General features: G+C 50.1%; 1 protein-coding gene across 1 annotated transcript; it reads left to right on the top strand.

Moving 5' to 3' along the window:
- The first annotated feature begins 2,143 nt into the window (after positions 1-2,143).
- Igfbpl1 (insulin like growth factor binding protein like 1) lies at positions 2,144-16,129 on the top strand. The gene is made up of 4 exons (XM_051187608.1): positions 2,144-2,709; positions 12,034-12,143; positions 12,800-12,916; positions 15,949-16,129. The coding sequence occupies exons 1-4, from the start codon at positions 2,274-2,276 to the stop codon at positions 16,096-16,098; spliced, it is 813 nt and encodes a 270-aa protein (XP_051043565.1). The 5' UTR covers positions 2,144-2,273; the 3' UTR covers positions 16,099-16,129.
- Positions 16,130-17,314: the final 1,185 nt, after the last annotated feature.

Here is a 17,314-nt window from a genome sequence, read left to right as displayed (position 1 = left end):
AATCCTTTGCTTTAATTCTCAGGGTCATTATGCATACATAATGCTTTCCCTACCATTTAAAAGGAATGTAGATCGTATGTAAATGTGCCTCTGTGGAATTGTATATCTCAACCTGCATTAAGCACACATGAATTTCACAGTGACATCATTCAGTGCCTGCTCCCTCGGTGTCTGCATAAAAAGCAGACAAATTCTGTTCTGTATACATTTGCTATGTCTGGTTCCCCCTGGTCTCAGAGTCATGCTTCGGACCTCGTGATGGCTCATTTTGAAAGGTTTTCAGATCACCTCTTCCAACCTCTAATGCTTTGATTCCTTCAGTGATGCTCCTCAAGATTCACCCTTGAACTCTTCCACTGGCAGGGCACCCACTCATTCCAGAGCAGATTATTCTCTGCTTGGGACAATGAAGAGCCATTAGAAAGCACGCATTACCGGAAGGATGTCCTTGTAAGGCAGGGAACAGTTATTGCTTCCCTTTCCAAATCCTGTTTTCCTGTTGTTGCATGAATATCGTGTTTCCTTCACAGCATTAAACAATCAATCTCTTCTTTCTCTCTCTCTGTATCAACACTCACATGTACATATGCCATTACACAGACATGCATTTTATAATGACCAGCTCACCAAGCATCTTTGCATTTCCATGCTCATTTTTAGTATCTATTGGCCTCTATTATAGTTATCTATTGTCAGATGGATCATAATTTACTTAATCATTGCCTGCCTGTAGGCAATTATATTGTTTCCATTTTTTTTTGATGCAGTGATGGATTCTGGGATTAAATCTTCAAATGGAGTGATTGTTTTCTTAGGAAAAAGTCACAGATGGGATGGGGGGATCAAGAGGTGTGAGCGGGTTAAAAGGTCATTTCAGGTGAAGGTGCAGTCTCTGGGTTGGATGGAATCTTAGTACTGGTCATGTGCTGAGAGCTTTCCTGGAAGTCTCCTTTTCTATTCTTCACCATTTCCCCTCCCTTCCCCAAGGCACCTGACATCTCTGCCCATGCCCGTTGTTAGAGTGACCGGCCACATGGTTTTACTCTGCTCACCCATAAAGTGGCATCTACAAGGGCTTCTTTTGGGGGTAAGGACCTCCCCCAAAGATGGCAAACGGGGCAGGAACTGGGCTAAGAAAGGAAAATGTGTGTAACTTGTGAGGTCTGCAGCAGCCCATCCTGGGCACTGAGAGAGGGGCTTTCTCTATCTCTAGATAGTAAGCCAATAGTATACGTGAGAGCAAGTGAACTCGGAGTACTTCCTGGGAAGCCTGGTTGGTAAGTTTTTCTCCCCCTTGGGCGTATTCCCCTAGCCACACATCACCATCCAGCGATAGGGCCCCTTTTGTCAAAGATGAGGTGCTTAGAACTGGCTGGGAGCCTACATGAAGAACCCACAGCAAGAACCTGTCTTTCAACGCTTTACTAACTAGGCCATAAGCACTCTGACACTGATTCTCCAGGACCCCATTCCAACACTCAATAGCCAAAGGACAGAACACAAGTTGTTAAATACTGTGCATTTGTATATCTAAACACTGTGTAAAGGGTAACACTCAAGACTGATTCACACAAAGTCCAAAATACATCACTGTGTCTTGTCACCACCAGGTCCCTGTCAACCATGAGGTGCATGGCTGTAGATACCTTTAAGAAACATCCCTGAGAACATACACCTTTTTCTCCCGTGCTGCATTGTTTGGATGAGAGACTGGATTTTAGAGATGATTAAAGGTGGGAAACCTAAATTCTGTAGGCCGAAAACCCAGGTGAAAAGTCGTACATACAGCACTGTGCAGTGCCTTGTCAGTGGGTGACTGGGCTATGTGCTCACCCACGCTTGTATGAAAACATAACCAGATCTAATAGCCAGAGTGGCCTCTGGGATCAGGGCTGGGGGACTGGGAATCTAGCCGAGAGGGAAATCTAACCATCCATTTGTAAAATTGGTAAAGATTTCCTTTACCAAACAAAACTGGAAAGACGACAAAATAAAATAGGGCATCTTGGCGGGACAATTGAGAGTCATAGTATTGTCTTTTGGATGGGGTTGAGTGTTCCCCTCCCACCTCCCCCCAAACCCACTCCCTAGTTCTGGAGACTTCCCTGCAGTTGGACACTCGGGTAGGGCCTCGCTGGGCTGGTCCCGGGCCGAGGGGCGCCCCGCGGTGCAGGCCGGGCCAATCAGCGGGCGCGGGGCGGGCGCGGTGGCTTTGCACGCGCCGAGCGCTAAGCGGAGCAGAGGCGCTGCTGCCGTCCGTCCGGGAGCCGGCCATGCCGCCTTTGCCGCTGCTGCTCCTGCTGCTACCGTCACTGACCCGGGGCCTCGGGCTCCGTGACACGGGCAGACGACAGCCAGAGTGCGGCCCGTGCCGGCTGGATCGCTGCCCGGTGCCCTCGCCCTGCCCGGCGCCCTGGATCGCCGCGCGCGACGAGTGCGGCTGCTGCTCACGCTGCCTGGGCACCGAGGGCGCGAGCTGCGGGGGACGGGTGGGCGCACGCTGTGGCCCCGGCCTGGTGTGTGCGAGTCGCGCCGCCGGGACGGCGCCCGAGGGCACCGGGCTCTGCGTGTGCGCTCAGCGCGGCACGGTCTGCGGCTCCGACGGCCGCTCCTACTCCAGCATCTGTGCGCTACGTCTGCGTGCCCGGCACGCACCCCGTGTGCACCCTGGCCACCTACACAAGGCACGGGATGGCCCCTGCGAGTTCGGTGAGTGGAGTTTAACCTGAAAGGCCCAGGTAGATGGGAGAAACGGGACCCCAATGCTCTAAGATGTGGAACAAAGAATTTTATTACACAGAAGTGGACACCACCTGAGCCTCAGCCTCCCCTCCAGGGGCAATATTTCACATCTTAATTTCATGTTAGGGCAGACAGGGGGTGAAGTCTACACCCTGCCTGCTGCCTTACCCCCGTCATGGAGATCCCACCCCTAGAGCAAATAAGAATATGGATGCTTAAGAACCTGCTATTGCAGTTACTTGAAAATGGGGATTGGAGTGGGTCCTGGGCCAAGTGGATTGTTTGAATAGAGAGGAAGGGAAGATGAGGACTCCCAGAGAGCAGGAGCCTCACATGGGATTGAAAAGTCACCAAGACAGGAGCACAGGGTACTGGGTATCCAGTAAGACTGAGACTAAGGCCCTCAAGGAGCTTTCATCGTATGAGAGACCTTTGGAAACTTCAGCTCTGAAAAGATTATTGGACCATAGGGACAGACCCAGTCTAAAGTGCACATAATTTGAAGTGTTCTGCTTTAAGGGAATGAATAGAAAACTCTCAGTTGCCAAGGACTTCAAAGCTTAACACCACACTGCACACCTCCCTGGCGCCCTAACTGATCATTGTCCTGGGTAATTTTTTCTGAAAAACAAAATGTCAGTGTCTGTGAATGTCCAAAAAGGCTAGCCTACTTTGCCAGTGTGTGGGTTTGACATGCCTAGGGCCCATCTATTCTGTTTGGAAAGGATAGTGATAAGTATGATGCTGCCATGCAGCCTGTGCTTCAGGCTTCTCGAGATTTCTGGCCTGAGTTGGGAGATGAAGTCTAAACCAAATGCCCAAGTTAGTGCTTCAAGGAAGACACCTGGTGGCTCTTTCTCCAGGCCTTAAATGGTGCTTGGTATTGTGTTATTCTCCTCTCCCTCCAAATACTCCACAGAAACCTGCTCAAACCCAGGATTCTGATGGATGGTTGGAAATGGGGCAGGAAGTCCACTGTACCGGGAAACAATGACGGCGGGCAACCCGGTGAGGGGCTATAGCAGGCTGGGTTACATGGGAAAGTCACTATGGCTCTTTGCTAGTCCAGGCTCCAGTGGAGGGTGGTACTGGAGGCGGTGTGTACTCCTGGGTACTCCTTGGCTCCAGCAGTGACATTGAGCCAGGTCATTTCCCTCTCCAGCCACAGCGGCCCCAGGGGGAGAGGGAGCACTGTTGATGACCTCTCTGCTTGGAAATGCTTGTGCCTGCCCCAGGCACCGACCCAGTCTAGTCTTTCCTTCCTGTAGTCCTGTCACTGCCCACAATCTGCCTCCTCAGCAGTTGGTTCACAGGCAATTCCCTTTGTCTGAGACAGGTAGCACTAATAGCACACAGGGACACAGAAGAAATGCTGACCAGGCCCCCAGAGCTTCCCAGGGGTGAGGGCTTGGGTGATTTTTTCCCCCTGGAGTGGCATTCTGTTCCTAGGAGAAGACCCCTTCAAGGCATGGGGCCCAAAGCTGCTTCGTGCAGAAGAGACCCAAACCCAGAGAAAGCAGGGGACTTCTCCAAGATGTCCATGAAGGCTGTCACCTCTCAGGTCCCAACCCCTTGTCCAGCACTCTTTCAGGAGTGGACTTGATAATATTAAGTCAGGCAGATGGTGGTTGCTATGGTTACCAGAGTACAGACAGATGGCAGATGGAAAATCCACACCCCTAATTTACTGAAAATTACCAAATGACAAGTAAATGTGCCAGCCCCTCGGCTCTGATCTATGGGCTCCGAGGCCCGCCCTGGGCTCCAGCCTGGAGAATAAAGAGGTCCTGAGAGCCAGAGGGAGCAATTCAGAAGCCACTTCCCAGGACCTCATTAGTGACAGACTTCAGCACTCCTGAGCGCAGCTGTCCTTTCCACCAGGGTTCGTGTCACCCACCTCAGACCTGATGCTGTCTCTCTGTCACCTCCTCCTTCACAAGCTTGGGTGGGGGTCTTTGCCCTTGTGTTTCAGGGAGACGTGGGCTCGTGCACAGGAAGCTGTTTCCCTACTCTGGCTGCACCTCATTCTGGGCTGCCCTAAAGCCATCTTTAATTCAAAAGACACAGCAGGAGCACTTTTAACAAAGCCCCAGGGGACCTTGTTTGAAGAGAAACAGACAGTTTTACTTCTGTGTTGGTGACAGTCACTCCTCAGCTCCTCCTTGACTCCTTCAGCTCCCAGGTACCTCCTCTTCAATGGAGTGGGGGTTTCTATGTAGTGATTAGCCCCTTCCCAGTGAAGACCAGTGTCTCTGGGATGCCTCCATGGGACAGTGGCGGCAAACAGTGTTTGGGTCTAGATGCTACCCTTCCCAGAAGCCTTTGCTCAGAACTGCCCACTGCCTAAGATTGAGCACATCCTTTGAACCTTGTACATTAGACACCTAAGTGTAAATATTTTATTGTTATACATTGCTTTTTGTGTACATTATTGTCCTTGATTTTTGCAACCACCGTAGGGAGGGGAATCTTACTTATCCCCATAAGGCAGTGATCTTCAACCTTCTTAATGCTGTGACCCTTTAGTACAGTTCCTCATGTTGTGATGACTCCCAACATCTTCATTGCTACTTCATAACTGTAATTTTGCTACTGTTATGAATCATAATGTAAATATATGTGTTTTCCAATGGTTTTAGGTGACCCTTGTGAAAGGGTCATTGGGTCTCAACTGACAGATTGAGAACCATTGCCATAATAAAAGGGAACACTGAGGCACACCAGAGGGGATTTCTTGAAGCTACAAGGCTCGCCGCAGCTGAGACAGGGCTCCAGGTCCATTTGCCTAGTTCTTGGCAGATCCCTGCCATCCGTCTCCAGCCTGCAGGGCTTTGGGCCCCAGCAGTTTCTCTGGGAGCTTGAGTTCCTGGATCTTAGAAATTCACCTTGGTTGGAATTCCTGCTCCATTTAGAAGCCCGGGGTACGTGTTACCAGGTAACCAGAGGAGGCGGTGAATGCCACTTTGTGAGAGGGACAAAGAAAGGGGCCTCGTGTTCCAAAGCCTTTCATGAATGCTGAGGGAGGGGATTTGAGTCTCAGGCTGCAGGCAGTGGGATTAAGCTGGAGCTCCTTCCACATCCAACCGTGATTATAAGCATAAATTATGAAGCCTGTTCGGCACGTTGATCATTAAATTCTTTGCTTGTGTGTGTCTTAGTACAAGCAGATAGGGTCCTGGGGGACAACTCTGGCTGTTCTTGCTGTCCATGGCACCATTAATTTAAATCTCTGAGGCACGGAGGACAATCTTTCATTTCAGCCACCAAGGACCCATTTAATGTAAGGGGTAGGGAGACCATCACCACATGCAGTAATAATACAGGTCCTTTGATCTGCGAAGACCCGCACAGCTGACACAGACACCGTCATTATGTTCCCGCATGCCAGAGGGTGTGGGGCAGTGTTCTCTTCCCAAGCAGACAATGGTCACAACCTGCCCAAGCACCTGGACTCCCAGGCAGCTGAATCTCCCTGGTACTGCTTCTGACCACACACAGCTGAGTGACTGTGACCTGCTGTCTAGCCCTGGCATGGATGGAGTGGTGCCAGCCTGGATTTCCTAGGCTGCTATGAGCATGAGAAGGAAGCAAATCCTGAGCAGGGAAGAGTTAGAAAGATGGAACTGATCCATTTAGAAGTCTAGGCCCTCCTAGAAAGCCACTTTATTCCAGCCAAAGGTAGGTGGGAAGGAAACCCCTCCTCCTTCCAGGATTCTGGCAGCCATGGCAACACTGAGGTGAGGAGCTATGTCCTGGGCTCTTTCAAGATTGTGGCCATCCAGCTCCAGCCTGCGAGGCATTGAGCCACTGCAGCTTCTCTGAGCTCTGGAGACCCTAAGGGTTGAGGGTCATGGCTTCTGGTGCCACCAGATAGGACCTGTCAGCAGAGGTCAGCAGAGGGCTTCAAGCAAACTCAGCACAATGGAAAGGTCTGTTCTGAGTAGCATGAGCTTCTATGTCCCTTAGGAAACCATGGCAGATTGCAAGAGGTCCAGCCCTTGGAGGGCAGGCATCGGGCATGTCATAGCTTAAATATGAAGTGTTTGTGGAAGATGTGTGTATTAAAGGGTTAGTCCCTGGCTGTGGCACTAATGGGAGTGGCAGGGTCTCCTGGAGGTGGGGCCTAATGACAGGAAGTAACTGGGCATCTCTGCCTTAATCTTGTCCCAAGGACCATCTCTATTCCTCCCTCTGCTTCCTGGTAGCCCTTAGGTGAACAGCTTCCTTCCATTCTGCCCTTCCACTCTAATGTCTCTGTCTCACCACAGACCTAATAGGGACAGTGCCAGCCAGCATGGACTGACTCGGGTTCCAAAGAGGTCGGGCACCTGTGTCCATTCTGAAGAAACTAACTAAAGCGTGACACTGAATACACAGCCTAGGCAGAACTTGAAGTGGGTTTCCTTAACCCCTGCCCACCATGCTTTCCTGCCTTCCTCTGGTAGTCACCGAGTACCCTGCTGTCACACAAGTAATTTGAGGACTGGAGATGTCCTGCTAGTGTTATGGGCAGTCACTCGTGGGCGTCGCTGGGAGGTGATGTGCAGAATGTCCCCTCCTTATGCAGAATAGAGCTCAAGTAACTGGCCTGAGACTGTCATTTCAGAATGATCAGCTGGCGAGTTTGGCCTGAGAACTGAGAACAGGGGCTTAAGGAAAATAAACCATCCCCAGAACTGAGGAGAGTGGCCCACTGCCTAAACGGCAGAGTGTGCTCCACGTTGACATTGATGTTCCATCACCATGAAATGCCTGCAGTGACCATGGTAGGATGGCTCCTGGTTCTGGGAGGCCGGCCCAGAATCTACAGCCCCATTTCTCTTTTAGCCCCAGGCAAGAGCCACACAGCCCAGCAGGAGTGTGTGGCAGGACACACTGCTCCACTCCCAAGCAAGGGAGCAGAAGAGAGGAGGCACCAGAACCCTACAGTCCCCTCAGATCATACCTCTGGTGACCTACAGACCTCTTGCTGGGATCCACTTCCTGAGTGGGCAGTTACATTACCACCACCACCCCTGTAATGCCCTGAGAACTCCAGAGGCCTCCAGCACATGAGTGTTATGGGTGACTTATCCACCCATCTAGGGATCTGAGACTTTGGTTCATAATTCAGTACCTGTGTGATCAGCCCCCCGCTAAAACCCTGGTACCGAGCCTCCCAATTAGACAGCGCTTCACAGTAGTGTCTCAATCTATGACTGTGCCCTGTGTGCTTCCCCTGGGAGCTGGTGCCTGGGTCCCCTACCTGACTTTCCTCTCTGGTGAGTTCGCTCTGTATCCTTGGCTTGACATGGGTTGTGGCTGTGCCACTGTACCCTGTAAGCCGTGAGGCCTCCCAGCAAACCACTGTGCCTGAGAGCCCTTGACACGATCTCTAAAGAGTTGCTCTCTCCTTCTAGGGTGGAGCCCACCAAACTAACAGTCGTCTCAGTTTCAAAGCTAGTGTGGAAGTGTGTGGAACTATGGCCGGAATGAGTCCCTGTTGTTCCAGGCATTTCACCTTTCAAAACCTTAGCTCCCTGGCTGTAAAATGGGAGTTAAAACACCGACTTTCCAGGGCTTGTGTGAGGAGAGAGTCCGCTGGGGAAAAGGCAAGATGAGATGGTGTCAGCACTAAAATGAGGCTTGATCTCTACAACCAGGAATCCTACCTCCCCGTCATTGACAGTAAACTAACCCAGGGCAGCTCCCCCTGCTGGCATCCAGTAAGACTGCTGGAAAGGAAGGCGTTAACAGCTGTAAGCAGCTTTAGCTGTGGCGTCTTTACTATTACTGTGGTTGTTACTGACCGTGCAGAGCTGTTATGGCTAAGAACGCAAATTTAATGTCAGATATATTCAAATTAAAAGAAGATGACTGACAACAGGCAGCCTGAGGAAATCTTTGAAGGTCACAGAACTGCTCTACTTCCAACAGTGACTTCTTCCCAACCATATGCATCAGTCCAACACGGGTCTGCAGCACCAGAATGAGTGTGTGCAGCATGCAGATTTATAGATAAATAAATGCACTGGGAAAGGTGGCTTTAACACTGAAAGCAGGAGGCTCTTTTGTAAAAGAAATGGTTATTTCCTGCCGTGACAGCAGTGGCAAAGGCAGCCTTCCCTAGACAGTCCCTCTTAATTGTAGTTATTGAGAGAGAGAGACTGGAGACTCTCGAGGAGCGCGCGTAGGAAATGTGATTTACTGGTTTATTCATTTAGGCCTGAAAGGGAGTGATGAAGTCTCATTTAAAATTTATGACTTTACTTGAAGGAAAGTGAAACACATTGACGGAGCGTCCCTCTGGAACCTATTGACGGCCCTGGAATCAGGGACAGTATGGCTGTCCCACAGCCTTTTGGGGACAGGCTCGTGGGTGGAAGGGCTTGTGGCTGGAAGCGCTAGTGTTGCTGTGAGGAGGGGCTGGCAGGAGGATGTGAATAAATTAGCCCCTCTTTGTTGTGGCAGATGGTGCTTCTGCCAGACAACGCTGGTGTGGGTCTGTGGCTGCAGGGCATGTCGGAAGCCTGGGGGCTCTCTTCAGGGCGCTGCCTGCACTCTTGGGTGTGGGTTTGGACATCCCGTTGGAAAGCAGTCATGTAGGCAGAGCTGAAAGTGTGGCTGATTGAAGGGGGAGGTGGCCACCTGTACACGCTGGAGAGCCCTTGCACCAAGGGCTCCAGCCCTGGTGACATCAGGTGGTGTTACACAAGAAGGAAGTAGCTCCTGTGAGGATGAGTTGGACCACAGAGCCCTCCTAGGGCCCAGCTCTGCAGGGAGTGAGTTCTCCATTCCTGGGGGTGTGCAAATGCCTCAGGTAGTGGCTTGACAAGGTCGGCCTTCACTGTGTCTGGAGATACCACGTCATCCTCCTTCCTGTGATGGCTCAGCGGTTGGGAGCACTGGCTAGTCTCCCAAAGGACCTGGGTTTGATTCCCAGCACTCACAGGGAGGCCCACTCCACCTGTGATTCCTTTCTGGGACCTTTCACCCCTGCATCACCCTTGTGATCAGTCTTGTCCCTCTCCCTTTGTTCTCTTATTATATTGCAGCCCTAGTGGGCATAGGCCCTACCACACTGTTTGGTTGCTGGCTCCAGAATGGTGGCATTTCTCTTTTAGGTGCCATGTTTTCTTCATCTAGTAATCTGTGTGCCACATCTGCCCCTGACTTGCTCAGCGGTCATGCTACCCCAATAATTGCTTCCTCCTTCCACAGCTGGTTCACTCCGGGGAAACAGAGAAGAGGCAAGAGCTGACAGCCTTCCCTTGGCCAGGCCTCTGCCTTGCCAGACATCACGGCTGGGCGTGCTGTCTGGAATGGGTGAGACTAGGTAGAGAATCCTGGGCCCTGAGGCCACCTGTGATGCAGCTCGTTTAGGACTTGGTTGTGTATGGTGGCCTGTAGGGATGGGAAGTAAATCCTCCTGCTGGAGTTGGGGCAACAATAGGGGCAATAAGTCCCAAGCATAGGGAAGGCCAGGGCATCAAGGGACCTCTGGGTGAGACTTGATGCCAGCTGAAGAAACCCCTGGCGTGATAAGAAGAGAGGTGGAAGGGGGAGCTAACCTGTGCTACGGGCTCTCAGGTCCTCCTAAAGAAACAAAACCCAAGCCCCTCTTCTCTGAACCCCCCGTACACGGCGGCAGAAAAGTGTCCCTGCTCTTGGTAACTTGACTGGACACCACCCCTCAGGGTTCTTAGTCCTTTTCCATTGTAGGACCTGAGAAATCTCTATGTACCTCTGAGTACAGCGTATATGAAGTAAGCACGCAGCTAAGCATGCTTCATTGATAATAAATCATGAAGAAACACACTTTAAAACTTCTTTAGTGTATGTACAGTTGTTACCATTCATTGACGCTAAGAGCAATGTTGCACCCTAATGCAATGGATGGGTTTGTTGTCTTCACATAAAGAATTCAATCTTGGGAGCTGGTGAGGCAGTTCAGTGTTAAGGGCATTGGCTGCTCTCCCAGAGGACCCAAGTTCAATTCCCAGCACCCACAGGGCAGCTCACAACCATAAGTGAGTCCATTTTGGGGGATGTGACACTCTTCTGGCCTCTGTAGTCGGTGGGCACACACATGGTGCACAGACATACATATAGACACAACAAAGACACACATAAAGCTCAACATGTTTAAATTAAAAAAAGTAATGACGCCATCTCTGACATCAACACTGCGGGATGTAGAATACCTTCGACACTTTGCTGCAAAGTGTGTTAAAATTTTTATTTTTATAGCACTCCTTCATATAAATACAGATTACAAAATGGGGAGAGGGCTGGGGACATGCCTCAGTTGGTGTGCTTGCTTGGTGTGTGTAAAACCCCGAGTTTACCCCCAGTACCGGGTACCACTGATGTCACACAGCTGTGACCCCAGCACTCAGGCCTTCGGGTCATGAGAATCGGAAGTTTGAAGTTATCCTTAACCAAGTACAGAGTTTGAGGTCAGCCTGGCTAAGGAGACCCAATCTTAAGAAAAAGAAAAGAAGGAAGGAAGGAAGGCAGGCAGGCAGGAAAGAAGGAAGGAAGGAAGGGAGGGAGGAAGGAAGGCAGGAAGGAAGGAAGGAAGGAAGGAAGGAAGGAAGGAAGGAAGGAAGAAAGGAAGGAAAAGCCTCTGTTTTCTGTAAGCCAGTGTACCTGTAAGAGGAGAAAGCAAGCACAGTAAAAATAAAACAAAAAATTCCCACAAGCCCCCGCAGCTCATCACACACATCTGAATGAAGCGTTTGGGGTGTGGGTCCTTGGTGTGTCAGCGGTGTTGTTAGAGGTGTGTGGCACGATGGATGGCAGATTCGGTGCCAAGCTCCTGGGCTCTGAAGCCCAGACTGCCATGGAACCATATGATATGACTCGTGTATGCGCTGACAGAACACCTCCACTCCATTCCTCTTTTGATTTTGGATTAAATTTTGGTCACTCTGTGTTTAGAAAACTTTGATTGTCACCAGATTTTTTTTGGGACCCCCCACTCCACCCCTCAACAGGCAATATGACTCACAGTTAGAGCCAGATTCCCGAGGCAGCCAGGTGCTTTGTAGCCAGCAATAAATAAGCAGATGGTAGCTGAGGCGTTGGGGGTACTCAGGAGAGAGTGTGTTGAGATCCTAGCTCCAGTCCATCAGAACCACCGGACATCTGGACATCACTTTTCCCTCTAATTCTCTATTCCTGGTGGTGAAAGCAAAGGGCAGGCTTGCCGATCCCAGAAGGTCCCTCCCCAGAGGGCTTCCTGCAGGCCTCAGAGGCCAGGGTTGGGCTCCTGCCAGGGTAAAGGGTTGTTCCTTTGTCTTCTCCCAGCTCCCATGATCCTCATGCCACCTCGAGATGCTCACAACGTCACTGGGGCTCAAGTGTTCCTTTCATGTGAGGTGAAGGCTGTGCCCACCCCAGTCATCACCTGGAAGAAGGTAATTTTCTCCAAGCTCTTATTTGTACATGTGTCTGTGTGCATGTGCTTTGTGAAGGTGGGAGAGAAGGACAGAAACAGAAGGGTCCTTGGGTGGTACACAGTTTTTCCTTAGGTGTGTTTGTCTGTGGGCCAGAGGGTTAGACAAAGATGCTCCAGCCCTATGCCTCGATGCTGCTACCCCAGCACTCTCTCCAAAGGAAGGCTTGCATTCCTTCCCATACCATTTGTTCATTTGGTCAGTTACATGCCTAGAAAGCTCTGCTAGCAGACATACTGACGGCTTTGTTGTGGCACGGAGCTGTAAGAAGATACTGAGACTCTATCCTGTCCTGAACACTGAGGGCCAATTCTGAGAGACTGGCAAAGGTCACCACTTAGTTGATCCCTGGCCCCAACAGACCTCTAAGGGCTGAGGAATTCACAGCTATCCCCTTTGGCAAAGTTGACAACCTTACTGTCCAGCAGGCGTCGCTGTCCGAATAGTCACAGATTTAAAAGAAGGCCAAGTTATTTGCATAAGAATGACAGGCATTTGGGTTTCTGCCTTGGAGTCCCAGGGAGGATGCAGGTGGCCAGAGGCCTGGGGGGGGGGGGGAGTCAGCCTGGCTCAGAATTGGTTTTCTAAACTGTGCGTGCTTTCTCCGCCTCATACAGGTTGTGGGTTCTCCTGAGGGCACTGAGGGGTTGGAGGAGTTGCCCGGAGACCATGTCAATATAGCTGTCCAGGTGCGTGGCGGACCTTCTGACCATGAGACCACATCCTGGATTTTGGTGAGTGTTTAAGATTTTTGAAAATTATCTATCGACAAGCCACCGCTTGTCTTCTCATGACACGCTACCCTTCTAAAATTGTTCCCTATTCTTTCCTTTTGGCTTTGCTGGGGATTGAACCCAGGACCTCACTTTGCATTTTTATTTGGAAGGCTGATGAGATGGCTCAGTGCATAAAAGTACTTGACCTGAGTTCAATTCCCAGGACCCACATCTTCAGAGGATGGAGAGAACAGATTTCTGCAAGCTATCCTTTGAGCTCCAGACACGCGTGTCCATACACACATATACACAAAATAAGTAAATAAATGTGATTTTAAACATTTAAATTCTTAATCTGAGACAAGATCTTCCTAAGTTGCCCAGGCTGACTGACCTCAAATTCTTTAACCCGTTTCTGTAGCCCACGGAGCAACTGATGTATGCTTCCAGATCCACCTTGCCCCGTCTCTGTTCCACTGGACCCTCTAGAGTAGGCGGGCAGGATAGATAGCTCCTAAGAAATTAAGTATCTTAGGTAGGCTTTCTATTGCTGTGAAGAGACACCATGACTGAGGTAACTCTTATAAATGCAAACATTTAATTGGGGCGGCTCACTTACAGTTGCAGAGGTTCAGTCCATTATCGTAATGGTGGGGAGCATGGTGTTGTGTAGGCAGATATGGTGCCAGAGTAGGAGCTTAGAGTCCTACATCTTGCAGGCAGCAGGAAATCCAGTGAGACACTGGGTGGTATCCTATGCATAGGAAACCTCAAAGCCCACCCCCACAGTAACACACTTCCTCCAACAAGGCCATACCCACTCCAACAAAGCCACACCTCCTAATAGTGCCACTCCCTATGAGATTATGGCGACCAGTTACATCCAAACTACCACAATAAGTGATCTGCTGCAGTGGCCCCAAAAGATATCCCAATGTCCAGCTCTGGATGGGCTTCCCTGTGTGGCGGCAGGGGGGTGAGGGGGCTGTTAAGGCTTTAAGATGAGATTGCCCAGGAAGACTCACAGGTAAGTCACATGCTGTTGGGGTCACAAGAAGCTGATTGCCCAGATCAGTCCAATTTAAAAGGTGAGTCTAAGTGAGGAGGAAGGAGGCATGGCGGGATGAGAGAGGTGCTCCCCATTAATGAACTGAAGGTGGAGGCCATCCTCCACCTAGCCTAGCAGTGCTCATGTCCCTTAGAAATCGGCCAAGACAAGAGAACACGTTGTCCCCCCCCCCCCAAGGTTTAGGGAAGCTGGACAGACCCTGTTTTGAGCCTGCTAGACCCATATTGAAGGTGATAAGTTGGTGTTGTATTAAGCTGCTAAAGTTGGGACTATTTTTTACAGCAACTACAAGAAACTAATGTACCTGCCTGTGGCTACAGGTAGAGAGGGAACTGGAACATTGGGGTTCTCCCACAGGGTGTTGTTAACAGTACTCACATTTTTTTCTAAGATAAAGGAATGCCACTTGTTTGAAAATTCTAGGGAACAGGAGCTAAGGCTGAGGCTAGACAGTCACCGTTGCTCTCTTAGCCTTAGAGTCTTGTGACCCAACAGCCTGAGGTGTACTTGTGAGTCAGTCTCCTATAAAAAGAGACCAATGACACTCACCCTTCTCCCCTGTTGTGTGACAAACTTTTCCTGGGGAGATGCTACATGCGTGCACACACACACCTACACACCCCAGATAGGGATTCCCATGACAGACCAAATGATGGGTACCACCAAAGTCTGATGGTGAACCAATAAGTTTTATTTGGGTTACTTACAGGAGCTGACTCAGAGACAGCCATGTCCCCAAAGCCCACCCCAGCAAGGGTGACAGCTCACAAAGTGGGGAACCTGTCGTACACTCACAGCCTGTATGCAGCTCAAGGGGATGCAGTGTCCTTCCCAGGCCTCTCGGTTGGTCTGAACCTCTTCCAGGCAGCCCAGCTGGTTTCTGCTTCTTCCAGGTGTCTGCTCTGAGGGTCTTCTCTGCAGCTCAGCTTCTTTCCATCTGACTGGGAGGCTCTGTTTTTATGGCTTACTCAGGCAGGGAGGGGCCTAGTGAATCTGGTCAGTTTCAGGGACTTCCTGAAGCTCTTTTGAGTTGTTTACCTTCCTGCTTAAGGAGCTTCCTTGCAGATGGAATGTGTCAGTCTCCAGAGAAGCTGACACACAATACCCTGATTGGTGTGGGTTCAATGATATCGTGTGCCTGAGTGCCCCCTTGGCATGTAGTGGTATGCAGTGGACAGGGGCTCTTACTACAGGAGAAGCCAAAAGAGACACAAGAGTGGATATGGGTGTGGTAGACTCCGTCATGCTCTCAGGGGATTGTCTGCCTCATTTCTACCAGCTCTGGGCAGTTTGACAATGCTTCATCCAAGCAAGGGCCTTAGACTGCAGCTGAGTGTGTGTGGCCTTCTCAAATCAAGCATATTCCCTCTTTGTGTGAGAAAAGTTGAGGACAAGGTCTCTTGGTGGTATCTGGTAAAGGCAGCCCCATAAAGAACACTTGGCAGTCTTCTCTGGTGGGTAGATGTTTGTCCTGTAAGAGTCATGCCTTTTTCCTCAAAATCAGCTCTTGCCACTGTTACTGAAAGGTCAGGCAGCTCAGAATACAGAGAAGCCACTAAAACAAGAGCCACAGCAGGGAGCAGCTCTTCAAGAGGGTCCCTAGGAAGACAGTGTCACCGGGTGCCAGCCTCCATGGCAAGAAATGAAACCAAGAGGCCTGCCAGATTCTGAAAAGCAACCATGGTGCAGCTCTGTCATGAACTGAGTTCAGGCTGGGGTGTGGCTCAGTTGGTGGAGTGCTTAGCAAATAGGAAGCCCTGGGCTGGATTGCCAGGGCCACCGAAACCATGCGTGGTAGCGCAGGACTCTCATCCTAGCATGCTGGAAGTGAAAACCAGAAGATCAGGAGTTCAGGATCATCCTTAGCTACATAATGAGTCTGAGAGCCTGCCTGAAAACAAAGAACACTGAACAAGGTTGTCGGTTTTGAGTGTGATGTGTGCCGTGTGCAAGCTTTTAAATTTACCTATTGTATTTCTAGATCAATCCTCTGAGGAAAGAAGATGAGGGAGTGTACCACTGTCATGCCGCCAATGCCATTGGAGAGGCCCAGTCCCACAGCACGGTGACAGTCCTCGATCTGAGCAGATACAAAAGCCTCCACTCCCCAATTCCAGCCGACCTCCTATGAGGAGCATGGTACACATCCCAAGTCATTCCTATCTCCCTCCCTGTAGCACAGGAGACATGAGTGCTGCAAGGTGACTGTGACTCTGCTCCACTGATTTCTCAGCAGCCCCAGCATGGGTCATGTTCATACTTATGGCAGACAGGATGAGCAGGAACTGTGTACAGCCTTATCCAAATTTCTGCTCAAAAGTGATGTCACATTTGCCAATGGATCGTTGGCTGTGTTAGGTGGATGAAGTGGGACACACACACACACACACACACACTCCACTCACCAGAACCAAAGGGCAGCATGATCCTCTCACAGCTATAGGAGTTTTCATCATGAATAGATACCACTATCAAGACTGACCAGCAAGGTCTAATAGAGCAGGAAAAATTAGAAATAAGAACAATTGGCTTCCTTTTCTTTTTAAAATTGTTATGTGTATGAGTATTTGCCTGTGTGTGTATATATGTGCTGCATGCATGCCTAATACCTGTGGCTGAAAGAGGGCATTGGATCCCCTGGAACTGGAGTTACAGACAGGATTGGAGCTGCCATGTGGGTGCTGGGAACTGAACACAGGTCCTCTGCAAGAGCAGTCAGTGCTCCTAGCTGCTGAGTCATCTGTGATAGACATTCTTGAAAGCAGAAGGGTTTTGCTGTGGTTCTAATCCCTTGATCCTCCTGACTGCTTATGTTGGACAGCCTTCCGTCAATTCTGTAGAGGATGTATGGGGAAATGACAAACATCACCACAATTCAAGGAGTGCAATGGGTGTGGGGCAGGAGAGACTGAAGGAAAGATGTCACTGAGGAAGTGACACTGAGGTTGAAGGACAGTATCTGTAGGTCGTCAGAGGTCCTAGGAAGAGAGAGAGAAAACCATGACGGTGTAAAACCACAGGACTTCAGCAAAGCTGGGTAATCAGATCTTATAAGCTGTCTTCCTAATACTCATTTTTATTATGCATGATACACATGAGAATACATATTGTTTTATAACATTTATAATAACATGGTTTGCATCCACGTCTTAAGCTTGCTCTACAGCATGCACTATTGGCCAGCTCTTGTTGTGTGCCTCTGGGACTGAATGAATGCTCATTATCACCATACAGCCATATTGGGGCATTTTAGGGCTTGAGAAGTCCTTTCTATAAGCTGGAGTCCGCCTCCTTGGAATATCTGGCCTTTGGTCTTGAATATTCTCACTGCCCCAGGACTGCCCCGC

This window comes from Phodopus roborovskii, unplaced genomic scaffold (assembly GCF_943737965.1).
Source record: "Phodopus roborovskii unplaced genomic scaffold, PHOROB, whole genome shotgun sequence".
Classification (NCBI taxonomy): domain Eukaryota; kingdom Metazoa; phylum Chordata; class Mammalia; order Rodentia; family Cricetidae; genus Phodopus; species Phodopus roborovskii.
The sequence above is the reverse complement of the archived record's forward strand: the minus strand, read 5'-3'. Positions and strand labels throughout refer to the sequence as shown.

What these genes read in the sequence shown, in the direction of transcription:
- Igfbpl1 (XM_051187608.1), top strand. Translation starts at nt 2,274, where the DNA reads ATGCCGCCTTTGCCGCTGCTGCTCCTGCTGCTACCGTCACTGACCCGG. An exon ending in GGATGGCCCCTGCGAGTTCG is followed by an intron (nt 2,710 to 12,033) that starts GTGAGTGGAGTT and finishes GTCTTCTCCCAG; the next exon opens with CTCCCATGATCCTCATGCCA. An exon ending in CAGTCATCACCTGGAAGAAG is followed by an intron (nt 12,144 to 12,799) that starts GTAATTTTCTCC and finishes CGCCTCATACAG; the next exon opens with GTTGTGGGTTCTCCTGAGGG.